The 20267-nt window shown below is 42.2% G+C and overlaps 1 protein-coding gene across 1 annotated transcript in view; it reads left to right on the top strand.

Annotated features, from left to right (window-relative positions):
• Positions 1–20267, top strand: part of CLCN4 (chloride voltage-gated channel 4) — a 34878-nt gene that overhangs the window by 4755 nt on the left and 9856 nt on the right. Inside the window, exons 2-10 of the mRNA XM_081859041.1 lie at positions 1807–1958; positions 2729–2828; positions 5589–5776; positions 10698–10820; positions 11123–11329; positions 11431–11511; positions 12768–13313; positions 17211–17397; positions 17785–18183. Of these exons, the coding sequence (XP_081715167.1) occupies positions 1815–1958; positions 2729–2828; positions 5589–5776; positions 10698–10820; positions 11123–11329; positions 11431–11511; positions 12768–13313; positions 17211–17397; positions 17785–18183 (1975 nt within the window). The 5' untranslated portion in view covers positions 1807–1814. The remainder of the gene's footprint in view (positions 1–1806; positions 1959–2728; positions 2829–5588; positions 5777–10697; positions 10821–11122; positions 11330–11430; positions 11512–12767; positions 13314–17210; positions 17398–17784; positions 18184–20267) is intronic.

The following is a 20267-nucleotide window of genomic DNA, read 5'->3' as shown; positions in this document are numbered from 1 at the left end:
AGGGCACCAATTCCTAAAATACATTCATTATTTCAGCCAAATTCTTCTTATTGGGTAAAGACTGATGAACAGGTTCTTTAGTTTTGAAAACAGTGGCAATAATGAGCTCAAATGAAACGAAGTGTCCAGTCTAGCCACCCAGAAGGTGCTACTTAGCCTGGGGGTGTACTCAATTTCAGTGTCAACCAAATAACGAACTTGGAAATAGATTTTTAGGTGTTGTAGAAACTTAATTGGGTTGCATGAGGATATCAAGAGCCCACCAGCACCAACAGCAGTCCTTACAATCACTTCTAGGTATGGCCATTGTCATTGTTCACAAAAAGGTGAAATTTGAACAATCCCTAAGATTTTTTTTTTAAAAAAGTAAAATTCTCTACTGCCCAAAGAGCAGTGTTTACAACACAAAAATATAACATAGTAACAAACAAAAACAATACCCCCCCCAGTTTAAAAGGCCATAGATTGTTTAGTTAAGGCATGGGAGAAGAGGAATGTTTTTGCCTGGTGCCTAAAGATATGCAATGAAGGCATCAGGCGAACTTCCCTGGGGAGAGCGTTCCACAATTGGGGAGCCACCACAGAAAAGGTATGTCCTCATTTTGCTGCCCTCTGGATTTCTGGAACACAAAGAAGGGCCTCAGATGATGATTGCAGGGTCTGGGTTGGTTCATATGGGCAGAGGCAGTCATTGAGATATTGAGTCCTGAGCTGTTTAAGAATAATAATAAAAACATCTTTTTGAACATGCTCATTACAGATTGGCCCAATGAAGCACATAAACTACTTTAAAAGTCTCCTTTCAGCCCCATTCCTGCCCTTGTAGATCCTTCAACCCTCTGGAACAGACTGACATTGTTGGAATTCACCCTTGTGGGCTCTTTTTTTTTTTGCCAGTGAGCAAAACACATCTCCCATGCTAGTCAGCGAGTCGATTCCAATAATCCATATATGGCATAGTTTGCCAAGCAATTGATCATATGCTTTTCTACTTGGATAAGTAGTATAAGATCAAATCAACAGATTCAATTGAGATTTCCTTCCATGAAATGGAAATCTGCAACTTGTGATTTTAGAGAGTGCAGAAGAGAAGAGGGAGCACGTGCACAAATCGTCTGCTAATTTGAGTAAACTGCTTGTGTGCAAAGTTACTTGTAGGAGTGAGAAACTGATTGAAGATACTATGGACTGCAGAATAATCAGTTATCAAAGGGCAGAAACATGCTTATAAAGAAAATATTGCTCAAATGCAAAGGCCAGAATACAGAGGGCTATTTTAGGCATGCTCAGTAGATTCCCCACCCCACTTTTTCACATTTGTATTACAAAAGATTATTACGCATTTGTATTACAATTACAAAAGAGGTTTTGTTGTGTGCTACAGGAAACCTCTCCGAGAGAAACACAATTCCAATCTCCCCTGAGCATGTGGAACTAGTTGCATAATTCTATGGATCCTTCATTTTATGTTGGTTATGTCTGCTCAGTACCCACCTTTCATTAGGTCTTTAACAAACTGAAATCTGTTGTACAGTGGGAGAGTGATCCTTCAAGGTGAAGTTTCAAATTGTGCTCTGGACAAGAAACTGGGATCAGACCAACTGTTTGTCAGTGACTTACCTGGGATCATTGACTTGGCCATTGCCAGGAGTAACAAAGGAAATAGATTTTAAGTTATTTTTCTAGTACTGATCAATCCTATTCTTCAATTCTATAATGTTCTCTGTTTGCCTGGGTTGGTGGGAATGACAAGGAGAGGTACTCGAGGAGTAAATTTCTGAACTTGTCCCTCTATTTTCCTTACAGGTACTAATATGGTTAATGCTGGAAACATGAATGGGTCTGGAAATTTGATGGATTTCTTGGATGAACCTTTCCCTGATGTTGGGACATATGAAGACTTTCATACCATTGATTGGTTGAGGGAGAAGTCACGTGACACAGACAGGCATAGAAAGGTAAGAGGGAAAAATATTTCAAAAGCAGGGAGCATTTCTGATAGCTAAAGTGGTAGATCATTAACCCCTACACAACCAAATTGATAGGTCTGACCTTTTCATAAACCACTTTGAGATTTTATTACAATCACGTATATAAAATGTTATGAAATAAAGAAATCAAAATGACTGAAGTAATACTTTGAGAAAAGGTTGAAGGAACTTGCCATCAAAGACAACGCATATTTCAAAATCCACTTCTGAAGGAATATGAATCTTTAGACTACTGCAGGGATAGTCAACATGGTACTCTCTGAATGTTTCTGGTCTACAACTCTGATGATGGTGATAATTTCATTATTTATACCCCACCCATCATCCCTGAGTATTAGCCATGTTGGCTGGGACTGATGGACTCCAACAACATCTGCAAGCACCATGTTGGCAATCCCTGTCTTTCTCAATGCTTAAATTCTTATTTCAAAATCATGTATACTGCATTATGTGGTTGTCTGTTAAGGGAAAGACCTAGAAGAAAATAAGCATATTTTGTCTTACAGAAAGACAGACTATCAAATATCAGTGTCCAAATTTCATCAAGGAATCCTAACTTGTTAATGAATTTATGTGAACCAAAACTCTGCTTTAACTGTATTCCATGCAAATCCTGTATACAAATTTGCAGTGTAAACAAATGCAAATATTATGCGATCAAAGCTGCTTGGTTATATAGAACTGTCCTAAATAAAAATTGCATGTCTTTCAACTAAACACTATTTTTCCCCTTCCAGATTACAAACAAAAGCAAGGAGTCAATATGGGAGTTCATCAAAAGTTTACTAGATGCCTGGTCGGGATGGGTTGTGATGCTTCTTATAGGACTGCTGGCAGGTATTTTCAAGAAAGTCTTACGCCATGTTGACCAATGTAGACATTCTCCCCTTCCCTATGAGGGCATCTGCATAAATTGAGTTTATGTGTGCGATCCCTAACATTTCAGTATGCCGAAGGGAAGATGTAGCTATGCTTCATGCTTTGGGATATGTGTATAAAATTGCATGTTGAACATTGACCTAGATTTTTTTTTATTAACCAGAAATAGGCACTCTCTGTGAAAATATTCCTGTGAATGTAAATGCTTTATGAAGCTCTTGTTTTGTTGACACTAATATGCCCATTTCTTGGCCTTGACTAAATTTATGCTACAAAAATAGACAATAATAAAAGGGAAGTTGTATCACTGGAAATATGGAATCAAACCTGTAGCTCCCTGAATGGATTATATGCATCCTCTTTATCTATGCTTTTATTTTAATTTTAATTTTTAAAATAATATTTATTAGCCGTTTAAAGATTACAAAAGAAAAGAAAAAGAATTAAACAAGACAATACAATACAAAAACAAAACAAAAACACCACACAACCCAAACCCTAAAACATTGAATCAACCAAACAAAACAAAAACAATTAAAAACACATCCAATAATTTCAATATCATAACTTTCATTCAGTTGTTTCAGCGACCTCCTCACACCTCCCTTTTCGTATTCCACTTCAATTAGCTGTTTCAGCAATTCCTTTCCATCTTCCTCTGTTTTCTGTCCTGTAATTTATCTTAACATATTCTAACCTTATTTTTTCCCTTTAATACATTTACAATCTGTCTGTACCTAATTCCTTATAACATTTTTGCTAAAGCCATATAACTTCATTCCATCATTTTTCTAACATTCATTAATTTTACAATATTTCTGTAAATAATCGTTAAACTTTTTCCAGTCTTCTTCCACCGACTATGCTTTTATTTTTCAAATGCCAAAGACTTAGATTTCTGTTCCAAATGTAGACCAAATAAGATTTTACAAACAGATTTCAACTATCACCGGGCTTAATTGCTGGGAACATTTTAGGTGAAGCCATAAATGGTGAGGAGAAGTTAGAAGTATGTTTTTTAAAAAATCGCCTGAGCCAGGTGATTTTATAGCTATTTTATTTTCAGGCATTTTCCAGTTTACTGGCAACTCTGTTACTAACTGGTGTTTTGGCTTACTATCAGTTAATAGGCCATATATCTTCATAGTACTGTGATGACTGAAAAAATATAAAGAAAAGTAAAAAAATTAATAAATCCCTGAATTAAAATTGTTTGCCCAGGAACAGCTTTTGTATGTTAAAAGAACTTTGGCGTACAGTGGTGCCTCGCAAGACGAAATTAATCCGTTCCGTGATTCTCTTCGTCTAGCGGTTTTTTCCTCTTGCGAAGCAAGCCCATTGATGGCTTAGCGGATTAGCGCTATTAGCGGTCTAGCGGCTTTTAGCGATCAGCTGAGAGGCGGCTTATCAGCGGAACAGCTGATAAGCGGCTTAGCGGCTTAGGAAAGGGGGGAAAAAGTGGAAAAAAACCCGCGGGAACTCGCAAGATTTTTTCGTCTTGTGAAGCAACCCCATAGAGAAATTCGTTTAGCGAAGCGCCTCCAAAACGGAAAACCCTTTCGTCTAGCGGGTTTTCCGTCTTGCGAGGCGTTCGTCTTGCGGGGCACCACTGTACATATGAAACAAGTTTACCCTTCATTACCATTGTTCCATGCAGATCCAAGAGTGCATAACTTTAACTGTTTTCAGTGCTATGATGAACGGAAAAGCCTATACAATTTTGGATCTCTTTGTATGAACTCCCAGCAAACTGAACTCAAGTGTTGGAGAACATATTTGGCAAATTTCTGCTTTGTAATTTTTGGATTGGTCTGTATAAAGCTATTGCAACACAGTCCCAGTACTGCATGATTCTTTAGCTACCACTGGATGTCGCTGTTGTGCTATGTAATTTGAAAAAGCTATCAGATCAGACGTGTGCAAAAAAAAAAAAAAAAAAAAAAAAGCCATTGTACTTTTTAGATGTATACAGTAGGTAAATTATACCTTCTGGTCTTCACAATGTAAATGACGTCCCTTAAATCTTTTTTTTTAATGTTTTCGTATTTTAAGTGACAGGGTATTGAGACTAATAAGCACACAAGATGCTTGCTTGTTCATCTGGTGGCCTGATCCTGGCATGAGACCTGCACAGTAGCCCCACCACCAGTTTTGACCTTGGTTTCGACCCCATTGATTTTATTGGCACATGGAGCAGTCTAGACAAGAACATATTTACTTGCGCTGCAAACATACTCTTGTCTGGCCGAACGAGCTTGCTTGTGTGCGATTAGGGGAGCCTGTTGTTTAGAAATTCTCTGTGCCGAGCCAAGAAAAGCAGATGGCATTTAAAAGGAAACATAGCACAGTAAACTCTACAGGAAGGTAAAAGAGAACTTCCCTTTATCTTCTGTTTTCCCAGGTCTCTCTCAACCCCCTAATGTGCGTTTTAAGGACATGTGTTCTTGAAATGGCCCCGCAGCCCTGAGACAATTTTGTGGATAGGGAGTCATAAATTACATATACAGTCGGAGAGTGAGATAAACTCTTATTTTGGTCACCACAGGGTGGTGATTCAACATAGAGTTGGCTGTGAATGCCACCTGTTTATGAATTGATTCATATTTATGGGTTTTCTGTGAGAACCACATTCATTTCTCTTACATTCAAATGTCTGGGTTTTTCCCTTAGACATATACTTCGTGTATTAATGTCTGTCCTCCCCCCCCCCCCCGCCAGGCACATTAGCTGGAGTTATTGATTTGGCGGTGGACTGGATGACAGATCTGAAAGAAGGAGTCTGTTTATCCGCATTCTGGTACAGCCATGAGCAGTGTTGCTGGACATTTAACGAAACTTCTTTTGAGGACAGGGACAAATGTCCGCAGTGGCAAAAGTGGTCTGAACTTCTAGTTAACCAGTCCGAGGTATGTCTACACCTTTCAAATAATTTTCACTGTTCTTCCCTGCGCGGTTAATATTTTAGCAAGGAACTCTCATTAAAATGTGTTCTACTAAACTTGAAAGGAGCCCTGGAGAGATTATTGGTTTGCTGAAGGAAGGAGAAAGAAGGTGTGCTTTGTCATTGAAGTCTTATCTAATTTGGACCAAGGCAAGTTAGTTCAAAACAATATGGAGCCTGCAAATTACCTGAAATTCTCAGGAGAGGGGGTGTGCCACTCACTGCACCTGCTTCTATGACTTGAACATGTGCAAAGTTTTGCTCATAAGTAAAGCAGCTGAGACGATGCCATCTTTCATCTGCAACCAACATAATAATCATATTCCACATAGATTAAAGTTGTAATTCAACTAATTAAATTACCTAATACAGGACTCCAGCACTATAGCTATGGCACGATGCTGGCTCTCATGAGAGTGGAGTTACAGGGTGTTTAAGAGCATTATTGGAATCACTCTCCTCGTTCACTTATGTACATGTCTAATGCTTGGCGGAACCACAGGAACATAGAAAGCTGGCTTTGTCCATTAGTCCATTTAGCTTAGCATGTCCTGTGCTGACCAAAAGAGACTCTCCAGGGATTTGAATGGCAGGCTTTCCCAGCCTACCTGAAAGCACCAGGGATTGACCTTGGAACCCTTTGCATGCAGAGCATGTGCTCTCCACCACTGAAATATGGCCGCCTCCCTTTCTAATTGTTATTGTACAAACTTTATATCCTCCTGTCGCTTTCATGAAACGTTTGCACTAAGAATGGAAAATTATTAGCTTTATGTAGGCAATCCTTAAAGGGCAGTCTCTCGGATGTAATATTTTCAGACTCTTCCTTATCTGCACCTGATGAATTCTGCTTGTCATAGCTAATGGAATTTGACAGACTGAAGACATGGATATAGATGGATATTTTTGCAACACCATTTTACCCTGAGGTTTCGTGCCTTTTCGTGGCTTCAGAGCTGTTTGTCACACTGCAGTTATGAATTCTGACACCTGTCAGAATTGTCTTCATTAGTGTGTGTGTGTGTGAGAGAGAGAGAGAGAGGGAGGGAGGGAACACCCCTATAGCAGATGCCTGGTGTATAAAAATATTGAAGCAAATCAGACAGCCACCGTATCCTGTGTTCCTTCTGTTTTTCCTTCTACATAATGGTACTCACTAAGCCCACATGGATGTGGCCGGGGGGGGGGGAGTGGGATCAGCTGCTCCCCCATCAAGTAAAACAATAGAAATACTTAATTAACCGACCAATCAGGTCAGTTCTGCCCCCTAACAAAAACCCTGGCTACACCCATGTAAGCCCACAAAACATTAAGGCAGGGATGGGAAACATGTGACTCTCCAAAAGTTGTCAGACTCTCCTATCAGCCCAAGGCTGAACTGCCAGTGGTCATACTCAGAGCTGCAGACCAGAAACATTGCAACATTGGTCCAGTGCAGCCTGTTGCTTTGATAGTCCAAGACCAATTTTGTGCCAGTTTCCGTATCAAAACTGTCTTTGGGAGGTGAATGGGTGCCAGAAGCTGTGTCACCCGTAAATCAACTGCCCCGTTACTATTATGTCACAGATTTGTCCTGTAGTTACTAAATACGAGAGTCGTTCTAGTATCGGGCTCAGCCATTGGGCAAGTAAACCGGCTGTGTTAGGATAACAGTAAACAATGGTTTGTGTACCCCCTCTCCCTTAACCTGGACTGGCTGTGAGAAGATTGTAAACTTTTGTTTTTGTTCTTTACTAACTGAAATTGAGTGCTTTTTTCCCCAAAACTCTGAGCCGTCTTTGGTTATTTCAGTAAGCCATAGGCTAACCAAAACTTAGGGTACGGACACCAAAATTCAGTTAATTAAAAATGGAAGTGGAAGCTTGAGGTCTTCTCGCTACCATACCAGAGAAGGGGGTTGGGAATACACAGCTCTAAAGCTAATGCATGATGTAACCCTAAAGCATGATTTTCTTTCTGGCCAAGTCAAGCCATTGCCTCTCAACTTATACCTCATAGGGTTGAGGCCAAAATTCTGCTGTAAGCTCTTGGGAGGAAGGATGAACCTAGTAACATCCATGGTTTGATTTTGACAGATGAAAGGAAATGAAAGTACCTTAGGGGCATTCAAATACTTATGGGCAAAGCTGAGTCTCAAAGCATGGGTGAAAACATAGGTCTTTTTTTATCTCTGTGGGGCTTAGGCTGAAGACATATGTAACATTTTCATTTCCAGAGCAGAGAATGCATATTCTCAAACCAGTTCCACCAGGTTTAGGTTTGTCGAAAACAGGCAGCCTTCCTCTAAAACATATCTTTTAAGTTTTTATATCTGTGATTTAAGGGGTGGGAGTGGTAGGTACCAAGTCCAGCAACACTTTAGCTACATGGAGAGGACAAAGAGGTTCTCTTCCAAGTATTTTGAGAACCAAATTTTCAAGAGCAGCCTCTCTTAACTCCAAGGCTATTCACACTGGTATGGACCTTGATTTGCAAACAAAGCCCATCCTGTAAAGGAATGATAATTATTGCCATAGCTGGCTCTTGTTTAAAGCTCTATGGGAAGACGTTCATGGGGAAATTTAAACAAATGCTCTTCAGCTGTGGCAATAAGGATTACTCACGGCTTCAGTAAGTGTCAAAACAGAGATGCCATTAATATTTTCTTTAGCTGGGGATAAGCAAATCCAGCTGTCAAAATTGGTGAGAAGAGCCACCCAATTAATAATTGTTCTGTGCAAATAGGTAAGACAAAGGGACTAGTGGGAGGTGTGGGCGGACCCACGCCTGCTGAGTGGTAATCCCTTTTTAGCTTTTGCAGCAATAAAGCATCTGGAGTCATCCTATGGTGAAATGCCATTCCTATTCATGTACAAGGAGCTTCACATTGATTCCATGTGATTTAACAAGGGGTTAAGGACCCAGCTATTAGATGAGCTGTTAGCTGAATCCTCCCTTATCCGGTGTACGGACCACAGGAAACTGCCATATCCTGAGCTGGGAACATTCATAGAATAGATTTACAGAATTGCAATTCAGGAATATGCAGCTGCCCAATATGGGGATCAAACCTGCAATCTTGGCATTATCGCCACCATGCTCTAACCAGTTGAGCTATCCAGTTGGCTGGTCCAGTTTGCTAAGTAATGTCTACACTGAATGGCAGCCAGTCCGGGATTTCAGGTCGGAGTCTTTCCCAGTCCAAATGGGCAGCGATTGAACCAGAGAGCTTCTGCCCTTAAGGCAAATGCTCTCCCACTAAACTGTGGCTCTTAGCACAACCTTCGTTTCTTGCCGGTTAGGGTTACTTCAGGGGTATCCAATCTGGTGCCACCAAATGGTTGCATGACTCCAACTCTCATGACCATAAGGGAATTCTGGCTGGGGCTGATAGGAGTTGTAGTCCAGCGATATTCACACTGAGAGTTACTTACATCTACTTACTTCCACTTTGCATTACAGTATCTTAAAAAAGAAAAACACTATTGACTGTGTGGGGAGGGAATGGGTGACAATTCAAGTTTCCCTCCTGACTGCCTGTTTCTGTGTTCATTTGTCCTGCATAATCCTTGCTTTTTAGGGATTATGGGGCAGACCCTTTTCTACATGTGTTGAGCAATTTTTCTCTTGGGCAGTTAACGAATATTTTCCAAATGTCGCGCCAGCTCCCACAGTGGTTTAGCATCTGTTTAAATATGGTTTGCAGTATAGTTGTGGCGGCCATGCACTGTATTTATAAAGAGTTCAGTGTTTCCTTCCCCCAGCTGCATTTTCTGTATGAATTGCTTTACTGTGGGTGCTGCACAGATAACATGTAGCCCAATTCTGCGACAACTTAACCCCGATGTAGGTCTCCCTGAGTTCTGCAGTGCTGGCTCCTGCTTAAGTGTGTGCAGAACTGCAGTCAAGAAACAGATATTTGTACTGTTGGAGAAACACTGGGCATCTCCAGCCTGTTGCTATGTGGCTGGAGGGATAAAACTGCAACTGCAAATTTAGGTGTCACTCCAGCACAGAAAATACTTTAAAAAAATCCAAACAGACTTTTTGCAGCTAGGAAAGTGTTGGGAAATTGCATTGAAAAGTGTGGGGTGCACGAATTATCAATAGGGAGCTGTATAAACACCCCACAAGCAAATTGGAATGAATGCTCATTGTCATACAACCACCCCATAAACAAATCAGAAGGAATGCTTAGTACAGACTGCCTAAGCTATGTGCAAGCAAATTGGGATGGTGGCTGAAGAAATGGGTTATTTGGAGGAACTCAGTGACTATGTAATAATGGCCGCTGAGCGCTTTCCCAGTGGGTGATGGTTGTGGCCCCTCGCTCTCGGCCACCATCCACACTAGCCTGGGCACGCACGTTTGCTTGCCCCTCAAAGAGTATTCCCCTCAACCGGTGGGATCTTGGGGCTGGTTTTCCCACCCAAAAGGGTTTTTCAAATGAGCCAATTTTTGCCCCCCCCCCCCCCAGAGGGCAGAACCTTGCTTTCTGGCCAGCCATTGGCTGCTGCCTTTGGAGGAGATCGGTGACAATGTAATAAATACAGTAAGCCCTCAACTTATGTGCATTAACTTGCATACATTCAGTTTTACGTGCTTGGCAAAAACATAAAAAATAAATAAAAAGGAGGTATGCATCCTTTGGCAATCCCACCTGCCATTGCTCCTAGTGTGTTTTGACTATATGTGATTTTGGCTTCAGGCGTGATCCCCAGAATGTAACCCTTGCATAAGTGGTGGGCTTTCTTTGCTGCAATAGCCCTGTCATTAAATTCAGGGAAGAAACCTAGCCCCAAAGCGTCTCTTATTTATATAGCAACTAGCAGAAACATAGTACTTGTTGGATTGGTTTAACAGTTGTTTGTTCTTGGTTTCTTTCTCTCTCTCTTTCCTCCCTCTAGGGTGCAAGCGCTTACATTCTAAATTATTTTCTTTACATTTTGTGGGCTCTATTGTTTGCTTTCCTGGCTGTCTCCCTTGTCCGGGTTTTTGCTCCCTACGCCTGCGGCTCTGGAATTCCAGAGGTAAGGGGTTTTTTTTGCTTTCATTCTGGATTGACAGGCATTTCAAAACGGGGGGTGGGAATAATTTCCAATGCTTTAGGGTGGTTTAGAGTGAAGGTTTGAAAAAGACATGGGGGAATCTGCTAAAGGAGATGGAATCGGGAGTGAAAATGAAGAAACCTTTTGGCGTTAAAGTAGCATCTGATTTGTATTCTTAGGGACTTAGCTTTCACAAGTCTTAAAAACAACAACACCTCTTCAAAATTTGCATCAGCTTCCAAAATCTAGAGCTGCCAACCACTTTTGTTCTTCCTGCCTTCCAGATAAAGACCATCTTGAGTGGTTTCATTATAAGGGGCTACCTGGGCAAGTGGACCCTCTTAATCAAAACAGTAACCTTGGTTCTGGTGGTGTCTTCCGGACTCAGCCTTGGCAAAGAAGGGCCGCTGGTGCACGTGGCTTGTTGCTGTGGCAACTTTTTCAGCAGCCTCTTCTCCAAGTACAGCAAGAACGAGGGAAAGAGGCGAGAGGTAACGTCGGGCTTTGCAATTTCCTCACCTCACCTCATAAACTTATGTGTATTTTCCACAGACTCTTTAACTTGCGTGTGTGTCATTATTTCCGTGCTTAGGTGCTTTCAGCTGCTGCCGCCGCCGGTGTCTCTGTTGCCTTTGGAGCACCAATCGGTGGTGTCCTTTTTAGCCTAGAAGAGGTAAGAAGCAACTTGGGCTATGCAGAAACCCACAGGTTTCCTGAAGATTCTATGCAGGCCACGCTCAGGCCACATCTGTACCAGACCAAAGAAACCTGGGAACTGTGGCTTGTTATGGGAGCTGTGAGTTGTAAGGAGGACCTTATTCCTTGCACAGAGCTACAATTCTCATAATTTGCTAGGAAGGGGGATTGGTTGGTTGTTGAAGTGCTCAAGGAATTAATAGCTCTGTGAGGGGACTAGTGGTCTGCTAAAAAACTCTCAGAAACTTTGAGTAGTGACTCTCCCAGTTTCCTATTTAGCAGATGGGTAGGTGCTGTGGTCTAAACCACAGAGCCTAGGGCTTGCTGATCAGAAGGTCAGCGGTTTGAATCCCCGTGATGGGGTGAGCTGCTGTTGCTCGGTCCCTGCTCCTGCCAACCTAGCAGTTTGAAAGCACATCAAAGTGCAAGGAGATAAATAGGTACCGCTCCGGCGGGAAGGTAAACGGTTTTTCCATGTGCTGCTCTGGTTCGCCAGAAGTGGCTTAGTCCTGCTGGCCACATGACCTGGAAGCTGTTCGCCGGCTCCCTCGGCCAGTAAAGTGAAATGAGCGCCACAACCCCAGAGTCATCCACGACTGGACCTAACAGTCAGGGGTCCCTTTACCTAGGCTGCCACTGCTACTCTGGTGCAGCTGCCACTGCTGGTTCCCTTTCCTTTCCCCAGCACCATCCCAAAGTCTGGGAAAGAGCTGATTCCCCTCTGCAATGTATTTGCATAAATATACATGGATATTGCAAAATTAATGCAGCACAGTTTTTCTGTTGTCCTTTCCCAGAGTCTGGGTGGGGGTGGGTGGGATCTTTTTACAGCTTTGTGTGAGAGACAGTGCACCCTTTCCCTCACAAATCTCAGGCGAATACGGTTGTACCTTGGAAGTCGAACAGTTTAGTTCCCAAACATTTTGGCTCCCGAACATCACAAACCCAGAAGTGGCTGTTCTGGTTTACAAACTATTTTTGGAAGCTGAGCGTCTGACAGGGCTTCTGTGGCTTCCAATTGGCTGCAGGAGCTTTCTGCAGCCAATCAGAAGTCGTGTTTTGGTTTTGGAAGTTGAACGGACTTCTGGAATGGATTCCGTTCGACTTCCAAGGTACGACTGTACCTTTGAAAGCAATGGATATGGGCATGTTTTAAAATGCACTGTGTAACTTAATGCTAATTTCCAATGGGAAACACTCTGGTTGTTATTGATTGATTCTATTTTCTCTCAGGTGAGTTATTATTTTCCACTGAAGACTCTCTGGAGATCCTTTTTTGCTGCCCTCGTTGCTGCTTTTACCTTGAGATCCATCAATCCATTCGGAAACAGCCGCCTGGTTCTGTTTTATGTGGAGTATCACACGCCTTGGTACATGGCCGAACTTTTCCCCTTCATTCTGCTGGGAGTTTTTGGAGGTTTGTGGGGGACGCTTTTCATCCGATGCAACATTGCCTGGTGCAGGAGGCGCAAAACCACCAAGCTTGGAAAGTACCCGGTCTTAGAGGTCATCGTGGTGACTGCCATCACTGCCATCATTGCTTTCCCCAATCCGTACACTCGCAGGAGCACCAGCGAGCTCATCTCAGAACTGTTCAATGACTGCGGCGCTCTGGAGTCCTCGCAGCTCTGCGACTACATAAACGACCCCAATATGACGAGGCCTGTGGACGATATTCCTGACAGACCGGCTGGGATTGGAGTGTACATGGCTATGTGGCAACTCGCCCTGGCTCTGGTTTTTAAAATCATCATCACGATATTTACCTTTGGTATGAAGGTAAGTTGCAGTGTCTGTGTCAATTTTGTGGCAATCTGGTCTCCAATTTTTATTTTTATTTTTTAAAGTGGTTTAGATGTACAGTGGTACCTCTAGATACGAACGGGATCCGTTCCGGAGCCTCGTTCGCATCTAGAGGTAAACGTAACTAGCGATGGCGCGTCTGCGCATGCGCGTGATGTCATTTTTAGTGTCTGCGCATGCGTAAGTGGTGAAACCCGGAAGTAATGCGCTCCGTTACTTCCGGGTTGCTGAGGAGCGCATCTCGAACGCGCTCAACTCGAAGCATATTTAACCCGAGGTATGACTGTAATGCTAAGACAGACCATGGCTTAACTCCCAGCAGTGCAGAAGCGAAGCCTCCACTGTTTTGGCAGTGTGCACTAAGATGCTGCATGTTCACTTTGAAACCATTGTTTTCTTTTGCACAGTTCATTCTAGTTCAGAGAATAGAGCTTAGAAACCATTGCATTCTGGGTAGTCAAATCAATTGGATGTCAAGTGTGAGACGTACTTCGCTCTGGAGGCACATCGAGACATACATTCCCCCCCCCCCAATCCTCTTTTGTGCATCCCTTAACTGATGCAAGGGGATAAACTGTATAAGCCCAATTCACAAATAGTGTAACATGAGCAACTTGGCACCTCCCCATTTCTTGTGTTGAAGGAATTTTTGACATGGCAGCATTCTGGCAAGGCTCAGCTTCCCCATTCTCTAGACTCCTTAAGCTTTTCTGAAATCCCTGGATTGAAATAAGAACTTAAGGGCTGCTGACAGGAAGTAAAGTTGTTGCATTAGCTGACCAATGTTAAATGGCAGCCTAATCAACTTGTCATGCCATTGGCAAAAACTACACTGGAAGTATTTTAATTTTGTTTTGGACGGTGTCCAAAGGCTGGGGAGAATGTGCAATTGGACAGAGTTGTTCTGAATGCCTAAACTGCTGACAGCACATGAGGTCCCTTTATGATCTGATTGTGGCAACTTTTTGATTTGACCGATTGTGGATTCTTGTGCCAAGACCTTCCAATTTGTGTGTGTGTGTGTGTGTGTTGTTAAGAGTTCATTTTGTGTGCATCCCACGAGCTTGCTTTCAAACAAAACTCACATATTAGCTCGGATAGCTTTGCAGGGCAAGTATTAGATATAACTTGAAGAACACACAAAAACCAGTGGCGTGGTATGGTTGTTTGGCTCAGCATAGTTGCCTCTCTCTGTTTTTGTTCTGGCCCACCAGACCCAGACCCAGAGTAAGAATGTCGGCACCCTAGATCCTCTCTTCACCCTCAAAAACACTACATGGGGGAGAATCTTTTCTGAAGTGATTTTTCCATTCTATACTTTTCTGGTATAATTTCAAAAAATTCATTCCACGGCCGTGAACTGGAAATGGACCTTATTAAACTAAAACCTGCTATATGTTCTCCTCTGCTTGTCTTTTATTGTTTTCTTTATTTGTAAAAATCACCCTTATTTTAATACTGAATTAAGACCTCCTGTTTTTCTGGCTAGGTGTGGTGAGGAATTTTTACAGATGAAAACTTCCACGCACAAAAGATTGGAAATTCAATATGAGTTTAACTGTTGGAAAATATATGCATGTCATGTAGCATGAAAAGGTTAAATTAGCTTTGGGAACATAACTTAGAGTGAGCTAGCTATTTCTATGTCAGCAAAAGCTTGCATGCCGTATACTTGTATGCTGAACTTAACATTCAGCATCAAGAGACCTCAGAACCTATGTGTTAAAGGGTGGGTTATATAATAATAATAATAATAATAATAATAATAATAATAATAATTAATTAATGCTCTGTTAATTTGTTGTTAGTCACGTTTATTAACAATGGTAAAGTTGTTATTGTATACGAGGTGGGCACTGCAACAAAAAGTTGCAGTATATCCCTTATAGGAAAGAGATCAGCTGCTCAGCCCTTGTTAGTTACTAAGGTGCCTCATAACTTAGTCCTTTACTACTGCTAATTAAAATGGTTTCACATATTACAAGGAAGCAGAGGGAAGCGAAGTAGAAATAAAGTAATATCCCCTAATTTTGTAATTCTGGCATGGAGAATAGACTCACACAAAATCTGAGTTCATGATCTGTGCTTGCTCCAATTACAGTGGAACCTCATGTTATGTACCGTTCTCCTTATGAATGCTTCAGGTTACGAACTCCACTAACCCGGAAGTAGATGCTCCTGGTTGCAAACTTTGCCCTGCGATGTCAGCGGAAGTTGCATGCCGATGCGCCATTAGCGAAAGCGTGCCTCATGTTAAGAATGGTTTCGGGTTACAAACGGACCTCCATAACTAATTAAGTTCATAACTGGAGGTCCCACTGTACAGGGACATCTTATTTCATGGAAAGTATGCTAGTTCCCACTTTGTACATTGCATTTCACTGGAAATGTGAAAGGAGAAATCCGATTCAGATTTTGTTTCTTCTCCCACCGTGTCCTGAGGAAGACTAACATTGTCAGCCTACGTACTGGAGACAGCTAAGGCTGCAAATCATACCCTGCTTACAGGGCAGCAAACCTTGCTGAATTCAACAGGGCTTGTTTCTCTCACTTCATCTCTGTAGTACTAACTGGACTTTAATAAGATAGTACTGGGATTCAGACTTTGATGCTAAACAATTTCATTACACACGCACAAACACTTGCCTTGGCTTGAGAAATAGCTTTATTATGAAATATGCAATGTATATATTGCCAGGATGGAGCGAGCAAGTGGAGTGACTGATGTTTTCATTTCACCTTCTGCCTGCTATTCTGACTGGTGACTTGATTGCACGCCAGGCAAGGAAAGGCGTAATTCACAAAGCTCTTGACAAGCAGGGATGCAGGAATGAACCGCCTGATTTCACCTGTGAAAAGCCAGGCTCCTTGTTAAACATTTTTATGCTGCGTTTGACATGTAATTCAAATCCAATCTAAATTATACAGAAAAGGGCGGTAATAAAGTTGTAAAGTATGCCAAAATGACAGGGGCTCATTTTCAGATGTTTTAAACAGATATAATTCTTTTCTTGCTCACCATGCCTGAATCATTATCAGATTCTGACAAGGAGGAGGGAAAGGCATGCATGTTTTGAGCTGTATGAAAAAAAGAAAATGTAAAATAGCTAAACTTGGAATACATAAATGAAATTAGGCAAAGCTGAAATGCTTTTACGACAATCTTAGGCACTACTCTCGAAGTTGGATAAATCCAGTCATATATGGATATCATAAAAGACTAAGAAAGAAAAAGTTTACAACTCAAGGGCTGTGATAATAATATTTTTTATTATTTATACCCTGCCCATCTGCCTGGGTTTCCCCAGCCACTCTGGGTGGATTACAGCATATCTAAAAAACATAATAAAAACATCAAGTATTAAAAACCTCCCGATATAGGGCTGCCTTCAGATGACTCCTAAAAGTTGTATAATTCTTTATCTCCTTGACATCTGAAGGGAGGGCGTTCCACAAGGAAGGCGCCCCTACCTGTGGCCCTCTCAGTGCTGTTGAGCTCTGAGAAAATTTAAGATCTGTATGTCTCATTGATGTTGGAGGGAGCTGGTAAAGTATGGCTGATTTCCCTTGTCATTCTGGTAACATTGCCTTGTTGATGTGACCCTACCATGTGGCTGGATTTATATTTTGCCAGATGTGAAGAAGTAGGCTCTAGTTTTGAAAACTTACATTGCAACCCATCTGCTAGGTATCTTTTTTAAGTGTGGTATATAACAAACTTAACAGGTTTAATCCACAGAAAGATTGTGGATTAAAATTTGGCATGAGATGCGTTCGCAAGTTATTTATTGTACTTTAAAATCGTCTACATTGTATGTAGTCAAGCTGACCTTTTGAGAATCTGACTTTTCACTTCTGCTTATGTTATTTGAGATCCCTTCAGGACTCTTCATACCTAGTATGGCTGTGGGAGCTATTGCTGGAAGAATAGTTGGGATCGGAGTGGAGCAGTTGGCCTACCATCACCATGACTGGATCATCTTCCGGAACTGGTGCAGGCCAGGAGCTGACTGTGTTACCCCAGGACTTTACGCCATGGTGGGAGCTGCAGCTTGTTTAGGTACAAAATGTGACTTTTCTCTTGGTTGTATGTAATGTGGTATTTAAGTAGGGACGCGGATGGCACTGTGGTCTAAACCACCCAGCTTCTTGGGCTTGCCGATCAGAAAGTTGGTGGTTCAAATCCCCACAACGGGGATTCATTGCTGGGACCTTTTTTTAAATTTTAAGAAATACATCCATGGATGTATTTACTGATGAAATGCTACTTTATAGAAAATAGTTCTAACCTCTATCAAGCCTGTTTTTTTTTAAAGAAACTTTATATTAAAAAAATCAATGGTGCTTCTGATTTAGGATTCGTAGGTTATCCTGGTACACTGCTAAAGGTACCCATGTATGTTGCAAATCATTTCCATTACCAAAGGTCCTCTCTCTCTTTTGACAGGCGGAGTCACCAGAATGACAGTCTCTCTTGTCGTGATCATGTTTGAGTTAACAGGAGGATTGGAGTACATAGTACCCTTGATGGCTGCAGCTGTCACTAGCAAATGGGTAGCTGATGCCTTTGGCAAAGAAGGGATCTACGAGGCACACATACATTTGAACGGCTATCCGTTTCTGGATGTGAAGGATGAGTTCACCCACAGAACACTGGCCACTGATGTCATGAGGCCTAGGCGCGGAGAACCGCCTCTCTCTGTCCTGACCCAAGACAGCATGACGGTGGAAGATGTGGAGACGTTAATCAAGGAGACGGACTACAACGGCTTCCCAGTGGTGGTTTCTAAAGACTCTGAACGCCTTATAGGCTTTGCACAGAGGCGGGAGTTGATTCTTGCCATAAGTAAGTAATGAGTCTGTATCGTCTAGAGATACGCTTACTGTTATAGATGACATAGAAGAAGAACAGAGGAGAGGAGTAAGAGGGCTGTGTAGGGATGAGGGATCAGGGCTCAAAAGACCTAAGATTGGCATGTCATCTCAGTGATTCACTAGGTAGGGAGAGCATGGAGGCCGTTGTTGCCTGGCCCTGCTGCCTTCACCCTTTGGAGAGCAGGCTCCTTACCAATGTGTGGAAAGTGATGGAGGCGACAGAGCCAAGTGAGTGCATTCCTGTTCTACCGTCATGCTGTTGGAATCATGTATGGGTTGAATGCCTGAGTAGGACCTATGCCGCCTTTTGAAGCTCTGCTTTAAAGAGTATAGTTGGGGTTGTATCCAATGCAGCGGCAAATGAATGGTGGTCCAGTTCTGGGCACCACAGTTCAAGAAGGACACTGACAAACTGGAACGTGTCCAGAGGAGGGCAACCAAAATGGTCAAAGGCCTGGAAACAATGCCTTATGAGGAACGGCTAAGGGAGCTGGCATGTTTAGCCTGGAGAAGAGGAGGTTAAGGGGTGATATGATAGCCATGTTCAAATATATAAAAGGATGTCACATAGAGGAGGGAGAAAGGTTGTTTTCTGCTGCCCCAGAGAAGCGGACACGGAGCAATGGCTCCAAACTACAAGAAAGAAGATTCCACCTAAACATTAGGAAGAGCTTCCTGACAGTAAGAGCTGTTCGACAGTGGAATTTGCTGCCAAGGAGTGTGGTGGCGTCTCTTTCTTTGGAGGTCTTTAAGCAGAGGCTTGACAACCATATGTCAGGAGTGCTCTGATGGTGTTTCCTGCCTGGCAGGGGGTTGGACTTGATGGTCCTGATTCTATGATTCTATGAAATGTGTTCTGCAGGAGAATGCATAATCAAGTTGCTTTTAATGCCATTGCGCAGTAAATTGCGTAATCTCTTTCACTATGAGTTTCTGCTAGGACAACTGTTGTGTTGGATTTTTCATTCCGCAACTCATCCATTGGCTAGCACAAGAGTCATTGTGCTAGTGGACAGAGGATGTTGGGTACAACCTATTGATTCCTTCAGGGTTAGCATCATAGCATAGTTTTCCCTCTGTTATTACTTCTGTACTTTGCCAGTCTGGTGTCCTTCCAATGTTTTGAACTGCAACTCCCATCATAAATGATTGGCAAAAGCTGCGTTACAGGGATATACTGTTTGAAGAGAGTTTATATATGCTTCATTTCTCTCTACCTCTCTTTCCCTCCTCAGGCCCATACCTTATCCAAGTTTTAAGTCTGACAAACTGGTTTTGACAAGATTATATTTGAGCTTTGGGAAATGTATGTGCGGGGGGTGGGGGGTGGGAATTGGTGTAGGTGACAGGAAGCACATTGCAATTTCAATAAAGGGTGTCATACAAAGACAGTACAAAAGTTAATGTTTACCTGAACTGCAATAAATTGGAAGGGGATAAAGCTTTAGATTTGGCAGTTTTAAGCCCATTGATGCTACAGGAGGCAAACGGCGTTTCTGTGCACCAGAAATGGCTTAGTCCTGCTGCCACTTGACCTGGAAAGCTGTCTGTGAACAAACGCCACCTCACTTGGCCTGAAAGTGATGAGCGCTGTACCCCATAGTCACCTTGGACTGTATTTAACTGTCCAGGGGTCCTTTAACAGAATGCAACTGAATTGCAATGGAAAACCTGAGTTTCTGGAGTTTAAAAGTTAGAGTCACATTTGTGCTCCATGATTGATGGAGAAGAAGTGTGTATAGATACAAACACACACTTGTAATGAAGGCCCCTTCTTAAGATCAGCCGCAACTCAAATCAATCAAGAGGAAAAATTGTTGGCTCTAGTTAGGATTTCTGTTTGAACACAGGATATTTTTAGATGGCTTTCCATGTCCTTGAGCTTTTAGCATGCACACAGGAAATAGAAGGGAAAGGAGAGAGAGAGAGGGTAAAGGGCATTAGCCTATCTCAGTGCATTCTTCCGCAATAATTGTTCAGAGAATTTCTATGCAAACATTAGAGTGGGAAGGATATAGTAGTAGCCATTATTAGAATATATAGTATATAATATAT

This window comes from Podarcis erhardii (genome assembly GCF_964252035.2).
Source record: "Podarcis erhardii genome assembly, chromosome: 4".
NCBI classification, from domain to species: domain Eukaryota; kingdom Metazoa; phylum Chordata; class Lepidosauria; order Squamata; family Lacertidae; genus Podarcis; species Podarcis erhardii.
Note: the sequence above shows the minus strand (reverse complement) of the source record. Positions and strands in the feature narration are given on the sequence as shown.